This window comes from Exophiala oligosperma (genome assembly GCF_000835515.1).
Source record: "Exophiala oligosperma strain CBS 72588 unplaced genomic scaffold supercont1.57, whole genome shotgun sequence".
Classification (NCBI taxonomy): Eukaryota; Fungi; Ascomycota; class Eurotiomycetes; order Chaetothyriales; family Herpotrichiellaceae; genus Exophiala; species Exophiala oligosperma.
Window position 1 is genome coordinate 18293 of NW_015622874.1, and position 11811 is coordinate 30103.

At 50.9% G+C, this 11811-nt stretch overlaps 3 protein-coding genes across 5 annotated transcripts; 2 read left to right on the forward strand and 1 right to left on the reverse strand.

The window, feature by feature from the left end:
- Positions 1-228: 228 nt before the first annotated feature.
- On the forward strand, positions 229-1609 carry PV06_11734 (uncharacterized protein; the record flags this gene model as incomplete). Its single annotated transcript, XM_016413446.1, has 5 exons — positions 229-293; positions 347-497; positions 557-812; positions 867-1070; positions 1125-1609. The coding sequence occupies 5 exons, from the start codon at positions 229-231 to the stop codon at positions 1607-1609; spliced, it is 1161 nt and encodes a 386-aa protein (XP_016256173.1).
- A 2279-nt stretch (positions 1610-3888) lies between these two features.
- On the reverse strand, positions 3889-7742 carry PV06_11735. 3 transcript variants are annotated; one of them, XM_016413448.1, is made up of 3 exons: positions 6409-7742; positions 5836-6349; positions 3889-5767 (listed from the first exon to the last, which is right to left on the reverse strand). In XM_016413448.1, exon 3 carries the CDS (start codon positions 5718-5720, stop codon positions 4575-4577), a length of 1146 nt encoding a protein of 381 aa, XP_016256175.1. In that variant the 5' UTR covers positions 5721-5767; positions 5836-6349; positions 6409-7742; the 3' UTR covers positions 3889-4574. The 3 variants fall into 3 exon arrangements, with proteins under 3 accessions (XP_016256175.1, XP_016256176.1, XP_016256174.1); XM_016413449.1 differs by having other exon boundaries at positions 3889-4682; positions 4760-5767; positions 5836-7742; XM_016413447.1 differs by having other exon boundaries at positions 5836-7742.
- A 2124-nt stretch (positions 7743-9866) lies between these two features.
- On the forward strand, positions 9867-10771 carry PV06_11736 (uncharacterized protein; the record flags this gene model as incomplete). Its single annotated transcript, XM_016413450.1, has 2 exons — positions 9867-10097; positions 10181-10771. The coding sequence occupies 2 exons, from the start codon at positions 9867-9869 to the stop codon at positions 10769-10771; spliced, it is 822 nt and encodes a 273-aa protein (XP_016256177.1).
- Positions 10772-11811: the final 1040 nt, after the last annotated feature.

The window sequence follows — 11811 nt, forward strand, 5'->3', positions numbered from 1 at the left end:
TTTCCCCATCAGAATGGACTTCAAATCTTGCCCGCGTACGCCGATTACTTTCGCCTGAATACGGCGACTACTGCCTTGAACGTCGCTATCGTCTTCGTTGGAGCTGTCATTGCAACTCCGTTCGCTGGTACTCTCTCAAACAAATGGGGTCGCAAATGCGGTCTGGTGTCAACGTCAGCTATCGCTATTTGTGGAGGCGTTCTTCAAGCAGCTTCTGTCCATGAAGCTATGTTCTGCATTGGCAGGCTTCTTATAGGCATCTCAATTAACACAGGATCTGTGGCTGCACCTGCGTAAGTTGGAACGGATTGCGCTAACGCTTGCAATGGCTGACAGTGTCCTCTAGGTACCTTGCAGAGGTAGCTCATCCGGACAATCGTGAGATGCTCGTCGGGCTCTGGGGGTCTGCTTATTACGTTGGGAGTATTCTTGCTGCGGCCATCACGTTTGGCAGTCAATATCTCAATTCTACCTGGGCATGGAGGCTGCCATCTCTGGTGAATACTATGACCTTTATTCAAGTCTCCGCCGATTCAGATCTGCTGACCAGAAGAAGCTCCAAGTCTTGCCGTCAGTGCTTTGCATTGTTCCCTTGGCATTTATGCCTGAATCTCCCCGGTGGCTGGTATACCAAGACCGTCATGAAGAGGCTAAGGCGATGATTATCAAGTACCACGGAGGCGGCAACGCCAACTCTCCTATTGTGGCCAGAGAATACGAAGAAATACGCCAATCACTCTCCCACGAGAAAGCGACGCAAACGGTCGGGTTCAAAGCCCTCGTGGCAACAAAACCCAATCGTTGGAGACTCGGTGTTGTTGCGGCCACGGCCGGTAAGTATATCACACCTCGTATTTCTTTCCGAGCTTACTCATCCTCCGTTGAAGTTTTCTGCCAGTTTAGTGGAAACAACATCATCACTTATTATCTTGGGGAGACTCTCTCCACTGCCGGCATCACCAAAGTACAGACGCAACTCGGTATAAATATAGGCATCAGTAGCTTCAGCCTGGTCGCTTCTGTGCTTGGAAGCATCTATACTGCAAGACTGGGTCGTCGTCCTTCATTCTGTGAGAGGACCTTGCCATCTCATTATGAATCGGAAATTTGCTAATAAGTGCCAGTGATCTCTACTGGTTTAATGAGCATGACTCTACTCATCTACGCCATCCTTACGAAGCTTTACATCGGCAGAGACAATTCAGGGGCGTCCGACAGTTTGGTGTTCCTGATCTTCCTCTATTTCGGAATATACTCTTTTGTGTGGACGCCTCTTTCCGCGCTTTATCCAGTCGAGGTTCTCACATACTCAACCCGTGCACATGGATTGGCAGCCTATAGCTGTATTGTCTACCTCACAGCCTTCTTCAACACATACGTGATACCCTTTGCGATGAGAATTACCTGGGGTTTCTATCTTATTACCGCTTTGTGGTGTTTAGTTGAATGTGTGGTGATCTATTTCTACTTTCCAGAGACGATGGGTATGTCCATGGAAGAAATTGATGGTGTATTTGAAAAGGACATGGCTACTGTTCTAGAAAGTGTACGGGTGGATGTGGACGTCAAGGCCTATGAAGGAAAGGACGTGACGACCACACCTGTATGAAGGTTTACAAATGATCCATCAAGTTGGAGAACGCAGCAACTTCCAGATCTGATCTTCTTGACCGGTAGAATTACTGCTGAATGTTGATGTCGGCGTGCCTTGCGGAACCAAGACTCTATCAATTTGGCTATTTAGGCATGCTCGACCGGCAAACTGTTCCAGGGGCATTCGTGCTGCCATCTTAGAACAGGAACTTGTTGCAATCACGTTTCCTTTCCTTTTCTTGTCAGATTCTATAGTATTCAATTTGGCGGTTTAGTTGGGGGAATGCTGCCTGCTCTCCTTGCGCTTTATTGCTTTCCCTCAGAGAAAAGAAAAGACGAAAAGACTACGACGACAACCAGGGCCGAAAAGAAAAATCGAAAAATCTGTTGTTCAGTCTCCCATTTATTCAAATCTCTCAGTTATCAACTTACTTCAAATAGTGATAAATTAAGAATCATGACTTGTTTTCCAATTCAGTCGTCTAATCTTCCTTGCAGTTTCCATCCACCCCGTTCTCCGCGGCTACTATGTCGCTGTCCTTAACCTCCTCCTCGATCCCAGGAACCCCGGTCTCGGCTGTGACTTATCCGGGTTAATCCATTACGCTGTCGTGGTGGACTTTGAGACCTGTAAATTTGGGGGATTAGTACGGGAACTAAAGCAGAATAGAGTTGCGAATAATCACGGAATTAGACTAGAAAATTTTCACTTACTGGTAGGAAGGGATACCATGAACTCCAGTCTTCCAGCACATATATATCGATGCTCCCCGGGCTGGGCTTAGGATGGCGACTGGTGGGGTTCGGGGTGGGAACGGTCGTCTTTGATTGTCTTTAAGGGAAGGGAGCCCGGCGAAGGTTCTTCAACTTGGCAAAAACCTCTAGGTAGCTGGGTAGCTATGGCAACTTCGACGAATGGACCGGCTGAGACACGAGTGCGGGCCGTAGCCGTAATGGATGTATAGGGACCGATCGCAGGACGGATTGATGGTCTTGGGGTTGGGACTGCACGTCGAAGAGGTGATTTACTTTGTATCCATAAGAACCCCAAGCTTATAGGGCTTAGTGGCACTAAGTAGCCGCTACTGCGCTAATATCTCCAGGCCGAGGGGGCTGCTACTACCGGTGGAACAAGCAATAGGTAGGTATCATCTGAAAGTCTCATCGTTCAATCTTCAAGAACCACCTTGGGTTTCCTGACACCTGCCCAGACCCCCGATGTGCCCTGGGACAGGATACCGTTTGGATCAGCAACTGCGGAACAGTATGAGGAGGCGTTCGAAGGCCAAGAAAAGGGACGACCTCTCCCCAATCGACAACGGGGCTCAAAGCCACCCTGGAGTACTAGATTTAGGCATCCCCACATTGATCCGGCACAAAACGTGCCGGTACCTGACAGACCCCCCTGGTCGATCGAGTTGTTCTAACGCCCCTCTTAGTAGTGCGCTCTATCCACGCAGCTGATCACTGCAAGTGGTCGGCGGACGCAGCCCTTAGCATCAGAAACGGCGAGCAGGGAGGAGAATCATCTCAAGCCCCAAGAAGTGTAAAGAACGGGTTGGAAAGTATCCGAAGACCCCTTGGCTCTTTGCGACAGGCTCGACGGTGATTTGTCTTCATCGCGACACGCTGTCAATGAAAACCCAGTTGGACCAGCATCAGAAGGATGCCTCACTCGTATTAACCGACGCTGCCAGTGTTTCCAATGCCGACAGCCGGGCGTTCAGTTATGATGTGGGACGGGTCGGCATGGTTTGGAATTTGCTCACCGGTGAGCCAACTTTGCGCTATGAATTCCCAGTGTCATCGAAACTCGGCCATGGGTGACCAGTGACCGCATCGTCTTTGGTATACCCCCTTGTCCGAGCATCTTCATCGTCAACTTCGAACTTAACTGTCCACAGGAAATAAAACAGGCGACCTACTTCTCTTCGATCTGCCCATGAGGCGTCATATCATCATCCATACCATAATAGAACCTATCAAAGCGATAATGGCTTCGCCTGACTGCCGAACATATGCCATCGGCTAGGGGTCTTAATACAGATTTATCGATCTGAGCTGATCTAGACCAGGTACGAGACGGGTTCTATCGTGCTGGCTACGTTGCACCCATTCAACACCGTTCACACCATAAAAACTTCATCACCCGCCGTCTCCCTGGCATGGCATGCTCGAGATCACAAGGCAAATCTGCTTACAGTTCAGAGGGCCAATGGCGATCTCAGCGTTTGGAAGGTTTCGAAGAGGCGACCAGACCCCGAACCTGTGTGCTACCGAGGCAGCTAAGGCCTGTAATGACAATGCCAGGCCTCTATTGTATTGTAACCCTTCGAATGCCTTCGAAAGTACTTCGTATATAGCCTGACGGCGCTCGACGGGTTCCCGGACCCCTCAAAAACAAAACAAGTCCTCCGTACAATTACAGCATCCTCGAGGCTCCGTCACATGCCCAATTAAAGCTGCCTCGCTCCCTTTCCTGAACGAAAATGGCAAAGGATAAAGCAGAGTTCGGGGTATATATATACATTATATAATCCCCGAACAAGTCGACGCCCTCGACTCTTTCGCTGACTCATCCCTCGCCGCTTTGCTCTCGCGCTAACAACTATTTAGTCGATTCGCTCCCTCGTCCGCTCTCTTCCACTCCATTCCTCTCTTTCGTCCTCCCCTTCCACTCCCTTCTGCTCCCCCATGCTCCTGCATGCTCCCTCACGGCTCTGGGCCGCTCTTGCGGTGCTTCGCTCGCCTGCCAGGGATGGCCCCCTTTGGGCTCCAGTCTTACAGGCGCCATTGTCGCTCACATCCAGCCTCGTGGTAACTTTACCCGATCACGTCTATGAGGCCCGTTTCGGCCCTGATGAAAGGTAGGACCCCTAAGAGAATGCCTTGCTACGTTGCTGAACGGGGTCAACTGAATCCCCCGACAATGCTTCTCTTCCTCGTCTTCCGTTCGTGTCCTCTCTCCTCTTCCTCCGTCCTCACATCTCCCCCAAACGGTCGACGAGCGGCTTGACCGAAATGTTGGTCAGGCTGGCCGGTTGGACACCGTATCCAAGGGCCCAAGTCGCAGGTGAGTTACAGAAGTCCTGAAGGTCAGCTGGACTGTCGATGACGGCGGTTATGAAGGCAGCGTCGGCCGCGGTCACAGGTTGGAGGTTCATACCTTTCCATCCTCCTTGTTGCCGCTCGTGCTCGTGGTCGCGGTTCATGGATTCGTCGATATCAACCAGCGCAGCAGGAGTTGTGGGAGGCACGCCAAGGGTAAGATCAGGTACGACTTCATCTTCGCGGTCTGAATTTGCGCCGCGACCGATAAGGACCTGCTCGCTGTCCGGTCCGTGGGTGGCGTCGGGGTCTCCAACTACTGGCAGAGTTCCATGTTCGAAGTCTAACGGTTGAAACTGATTTCTCGTTCCACAGGTCTGAGAGGCAGAGCTTTCTACTAATGTTCGATGGGAGATGGATGGCGTCTTATTATTTACAGCTTCCACACGCCGTCGACGGGAGTTTGGGAAGCATAAATCAGGCTCACTCATGTTTTGTCGTTTCTGGCCGCTGAGACGTTCAATATGGTCGTCCGGTCGCGGAGATGTCTTCCGTCGCCCGACTCCGTCCGCTGTTTCTATAACCTCCGCCAGTTGAGCGCAGGAGGTATTTCGATCTGCTGCTGCTGAGGGACGAGGAGAAGGAATCACCACCTCTACCCGGTGGTTGTCGCGCGAGGATGGTGAGAAGCACCGCTGCGAAGACGATAGCCCTGGAAACCTTGGCGGAGGGGCGTTTGACCGGGTGGTCAGATCGATAGCGTCAATGTCAGTCAACAACTTAGGATTACTGGCAGGGGCAGCACCGTCGCCTGGTGAAATAATGATGAAGTTGCCGCGAGTCTGAATTCCCTGTGAGCTGTCGTTCTGGGTGAGGCTGTCGAGCTCTTCGTCGGACAGGAAGTCTCTAGAAAGCTCCAAATCCGGCGGAACACCGGAAAAAAGACTGTCTAAATCGTCGCCGAGACCTTCAGCCAGACTATCGTCGTCACTCTGAGCAAGAGAGAAGTTCTCGTGGAGGGAAGTGGCTCCTGAAATGCGCCCTTCACCCAGACTGTCGTGTAGAGAGCTCCGCCACATTTCATTGATTGAGATTTCGGAGTGCCGGCCCTCCAGGCATATCGGCTCTAGAGGTGAACTGTCAGTAAACTAACTGTCGGAATGACTCGAGTGGCACAAGGCTGTTCAGGCTTACCAGAATGACCTGTGGAGGCCGTGTGAGAATGTTGCTATAGCCGTATATTAGATATCGGTGCGACATCTGGCGGCTGAACCTCGTTGATGCATTCTCGGATTGACGAGGATTGACAAACACCGGAGCTGGCCGGCTCGACATGCACGTGTCGCTGAGGGCGTACCCGAGGTTTGGAAGGGTCTTCGAAGATAACGTTGTCCATACGGAGAACAAGTGGGAAAGTAGTGGGGTACAGAGATTTGTGTCTCTCGAGGGCCCGAGACCGTGGAGCGCGAAGGAGAGGTGGTCCCGGCAAGGAAATATTGGAAAGATCTCCCTGATATAGGCCGTACGGCCGCTTGACGTTCGAAGGGGGACAGAGCATGATTGCAAAACTGAGGGGAGGGATTTCAAATCTCACTACGGATCGGAGAAAGAGAGCGGCCCATCCGAACACAAGTGCCAGGACCACGTCTTCGCCATTGTGGTCATACACCGCCGGGGTCACCCCTGTTTTGGTCCGGAAACCATCGATCTGCCTCCGTCAGCTTTTCCTAGCAGTGTATTCCGTACGTCGAAGGGGTTGTCACCCACCCACGACCTGCCAGATGTCTCGAAAGATTTCATCGTGACCACACCGTCACCGAGGTCTCCGCAGACCAATCACGTACCGCTGAGGCGATCCACAGAACAGGCAGAAGCCATGGTCAGAAACTGGTAGATTTACTAGATTCGGACGCATTCAGCTGATCATCCTTCTCCTCCACGGGGCGGTGTCCTCAACATGTCGACTTTCGAACGCATTCAGATGATCCACCTCCACTTCATGGGGCAGTGTCTCACCATCTCGTTTGACAACCATGGCGGAAGGCTGAGCAGCCCGAGCGCGGTGGCCATCTTCGGATGCTCTAGGGCGGTTGACATGCTCCTGAGACTGGGCCGAGGGCCTTTTCTTCGAATTGACCGCGCATCTGCCGGCCATGCGGATGCATTATGGCCAGGATTCTGGTGGCCAGAGATTGTGTACTGAAACTTGGCGAATGAGAAAGTCAAGCAAGGAAGGGTTCTTTGGCCCTTGTTGGAGCCTGGCTGCCACCAGCCCTTAAAGTTTCGGTCACGCGTCCAATGAACCCCGGTAGTTGTCGTTGTTGGTGCCAGTGTCAATTCAGTCAGTGAGCCCCATGATGTAACCTCCCCTTCCCACTTATGACCGAAGTCGCTGGAGCCGAGGAGCGTGCTGAAGGTCAGATTGGTCTGAGATGGGTGGGGGCGGGAGCGCTGCTGGGATGCATGAATGAATGTCAGCTCTCCTGGAGACAGGTCGGTGCTGTGCTTGCTTCTCGGCTGGTTGGATCAGCCCTGCAGTACTCGCGTATGATGCCACAGACATATGTACCGAGTATGGAATGACGACGGTTCATACCAGCATCATCGACATCACTAGGTCCATAGCCTCAGCAAATCTTCACAGAGGGACTCGGGGAGGTCATCTGGCCAGACGTCCAAGTCGCGGGCGGCTGCGGTCATCGGTGTCGCTCGACTGCAGGCTTCGTGCAAGTCGTCCAGGCACAGGTACCAAGAAAACCCTGGGCCAGCTGAAAGATGGAGCCCCGTGGAGCGTGGACACCAGGACCGTCGCCATTATCCGTTGAGGAGCGAAGACAAGCGCCGTGATGGAGCCTCAGAACTCGTTCACGCAGGGGCGCGAGAGAAGGAGAGGCCAATCGAGCGACGGACGGTCCGAATGGGCAGGAACACGCTCCCAAACTCTGCATTCCTCAGGTCCGAGTCCGGTCTAGTGGGGAGTGTCTCGCGGAACCGCGACGGCGGCGACGGCGACGCGCGATCCTGGCCGTGTCTGGTGACATGTCCCGTTTGCGGAATGGCGCAAGGTCGTGGTGAGGAGGGTCGACGGTCCAGGAGAGGCGTCGACAAAACGGCGAGGGACGACGGTCTTTTATAGATGGTAGGTCGAGCGTGGTCGGAGGCAAAGCGGCGGGAGGCCCGAGCGGTCAGCGCTAAACCCGGACGGGCCACGCTTTCCCCGAAGGGGCGCCCGCCAAACCCGATCGGGGGTCTCAAAGCGGCACCAAACCGCATGGGCGCCCAAGCGAGCCCTCTGCACCGCGACACAGATTATTTAGAATCTTTATAGTCATGAAACTCTATAGTACTTCATAGTTAATAAGTATAATTAAGTTAAGTAAAACTTTAAGTAAAAAAAGTATGATTAAGCTAAATTGTTACGGGTAGACAAAACAGAGAACAGACGACATCTCAAACTCCACGCCAAGCGTACATGCCAAGCACGCAACGCCAAGAGAACTCAGGGGAACCGCACAACTGTCGCAGGCTTCCCGCATAAGGAACTTCTCTTCCTTATGCTTTGAGTTCTGTAACTAGAGCACCTAAATAGGAAGACCTATTTTTATTGTGTTATCACTCTGCCTATTCTATAGGTCGTTCCTAACATAAATAGTACTATAAGTAAAAAAGTATAATCAGGCTAAATAGTGTTATATATAAATAAAAAAGTATAATTAGGCTAAATAGCGCTAATAGAAAAAGTATAATTAGGCTAAATAGTGTTTTATATAAATGAAAAAGTATAATTAGGCTAAACAGCGCTAATAGAAAAAGTATAATTAGGCTAAATAGCGCTAAAAAATAATAAAAGGTATAATTAGGCTAAATGGCGCTAGTATTAAAAGTATAATTAGGCTAAATAGCGCTAAAAAAAATTTAGCGCTGTTTAGCTAGACACTGTTTGGCCTAAAAGTGTGTTATGACCAGAGAAATTCTCGAAATTTACTATGATGATTGGGCTAAAAGTGCTGAAGTATATTGTTAGGGATTAGACTTAGACCATATGAGTTTCTAGACTCCTTTAAAGCGAGCCTAGCTTGCTTAATACCGAATCAGGAGATTGATTCACTATACCTATGCCAGGAGGTGTTGACACCGCATGATTTGGGCGAGAAGTCATTAGAATTGACATCTGCATCGGAAATAGAGCTGCCTGCTGGCTGGTTTCCAGGACCCAGATAATTGGGCAAAGCCGGCCAACCCTGTCGAAGCATGCTAATAGGCAAGCTCGGTTGTGATGGACGAGTATCTGTAAGAAGCCCACCTAGATATTGTGTCAAATATAGTGCTTTCATCTCTGGCTTAGCCAAACTTTGACAAGTTTCGATAAAAGCGCGTGCGATCTCTGTGCGATATCAGGTCTACTGGATGCTGGGAGTCTTTGTAAGGGCTTGGATGACCTTCAGATCTTTCCCATTGTCTTTGTCATCGCGGCTGATAAGAGTAATGTGCTGCGATACGTTTACATGATGACCTTGAGGGGACGCTGCTAAAGTTGAAGTACACTGACATAACGAGCATTCACCATCATCTCCCGCATTCGCGCTTGAGGCAAGAGAAAACCCTAGGGCTGAAAGCGGGGAAAACCTTGCCTGGAGAGGATTACCAAAAAGAGATCATATGGACTTTGCAATTCGCCGCGCTTCCTCGAAGCGACGGAGCTTCTCTTTTAAATCAGCTCCCACGTTGGTGGTGCTGTAGTTTTCGGCAGCAATGGAAGCGAATTCTTCATCAGAGGGCGCGACAAGACGCGCTCCTGCCGAGCAGCAGCTAGATTGCCGGCAAAGTAGTATTCACAGTGTGCAAAATGACAGTCACAGTCGTCCGTCAGTTCAGCAGGTTTTACTCCATTACTCCGTACTTTACGCGTCGATCCGCAAGCTCGACAGAAACGGCAGTATTCGCCGAGTCCGCATTGAGATCGGGTCAGTTTTGCATACTGCTAATGCCAAGCCCATGAGATCTGTTTAAATACGTAGGATTTGAAGAATAGCCCGAGACTTGTCAATATAAGCCTAGAAGTCCCGCCTTGCCTTCTAAAAAACGCGAATTTGGCCAACGCAGACCAGATTTCGATTCGGAGATAATAAAAATGGGCGATAACACCGCCTCCAACGGTCGCCCAGGTACATTGTTCAAACGCTGTCCTTGAAGTGACTTCACGCAACTCGCTCACCACAGGCCACATGTTTTTGGTCGATCATGAATCGGATACGGTCCCGGAGGGTTGCCGAAGCTGGCGCGATCTGCTTCAGTGCGGCGAACACGATTGGGAGCGCCCAGTACCAAGTCAAATTGCCGTCTATGCAATGACAAGCGGCACCACTGGTCTTCCAAAAGCCGCCATGCTCTCTCATCGATCGATACTTGCCCAGACTGCGACTCTGGAAAGCGAATTTCGTGCCAAGACTTACCTGGTCAGTATCATGATTTCTGCATGATTTCTCTTCTCCCATCCTCCATCGCAAAGATAAGAGGATCTTTCTGACGCGTCATACAGCCAAGACAATTGATTTTCTTGCCGATCTTTCATGCCTTTGCCATGCCTCTGGCAATGCTTCTTCCGTTACGGTTGGGAATTCCGACCTACTTCCTTCCACGGTTCCATCTGGCAGATTTCACGAAAGCCGCCAACCGCTTTGCCATCACAGACGTGGCAATAGTACCTTCAATAGCGTCCAGCATAGCCTTGATTCCACCGTCTGAACGTCGTCACCTGCGTTCATTACGGCATCTCATTTCCGCCGCCGCCCCAATGTCTGCGAGGGTCCAAAATCAGCTGTACGACGTCTTGAGCCCGAATGCGGTTGTTTCGCAATGTTGGGGCACCACCGAAGCCGGCTGGATCACGCTCTTTAGCTGGCGCGAGAAGGACGATTCAAGGAGCGTCGGGCGCCTATTACCAAATGTCCGGATGAAGGTCAATCGTTCTCCAGTGTCTCCCCTCTGCTCGACCGAAGGCAGCCCTGGAGAAGGGCTGATCCACAGCCCCAGCATGTTCTCCGGCTACCTCAATAACGTCGATGCGAGTAAGGCGGCCTTTGACTCGGACGGGTTCTTTCGAACAATGAACTTTGGCTTCGTCAACTGAAACATGCGGGACACCTCTGAAGGCGTATAGCCTGGGTTGGTCCCCATGACGCAGCCCCCTGCGCCAATAACTCCGAGCCAGATCAGCGGATACCAGATCTATTGATGTACTTGTTAGTTATTTGATGCAGTATTGTGTTCGTCAATGGGAGGACAACAGCCCTGTTTCGCGGGAAGGGGAACATTGCTGTGATGATCTGGCTTACATTGTTGTACATATGACAGCAGACCACATCACCTTCCTGCAGCCCATGTTCTTTGAAACCCTTGACAAGTCGACGGACAATGTAATATGCTTGGTACCAGGATACCATCTTTGAAGGAATTTTTGCATCCACAAATATCTAGACGTGTTAAGCCCTATCGAAACTTCACAAATCCATCGCAAGGAATATGGCGACAACTCACCGGTTGATCATTCTTCAACAGGTTGAGATGATCGAATACGAAAGTCAAAATGTCCGTGGCTGGAACATTGACCTCTTGGGGTCTGCCAGCCGTGGGTACGAATGTCGACATGATACTACCATTCTGGTTAGCAGTGGCTCTCGATGGGATAACACAAGTGGGATCAGCTTTCCTCACTGAATCAGGCTCCACCGGGAGGTCACGTACTGCCACAGTTGAATCTGCCACGCAGGTCAGATTCCGCCTTCCACAGGATCCAAAGCCAAGATCGGACACATTTGAGCAGGGTCAACTTGAGCAGAGGTGGGCATCAGTTTATATCACCAGTGGTGATTTCTCGCCTCATACTGTACAGGTGGAGCTTGGACCGGGTGAAGAGATTGTTTCCACGAACTAGTGCTCAGCTTTCTGGAGCAGTAAGCATCCAAAAGTTTCTCCTCTGGAAGACTAGTATTTCAGTATGGGGGTCAGTACTAGGGTATACTACTGTGGAGGTCTCGTGCAATGTTACTTCGCAGTGCTTTAACATACAGTAAGTCCTTCCTTTCTGGGAGAAACTTATAATCCTGTTGCAAGCTTTTGTCAACGACATTTACATCAACCAAGTCGTATACCCAAAGATATCCCACTGAC

What these genes read in the sequence shown, in the direction of transcription:
- PV06_11735 (XM_016413448.1), bottom strand. Translation starts at nt 5,720, where the DNA reads ATGTGGCGGAGCTCTCTACACGACAGTCTGGGTGAAGGGCGCATTTCA.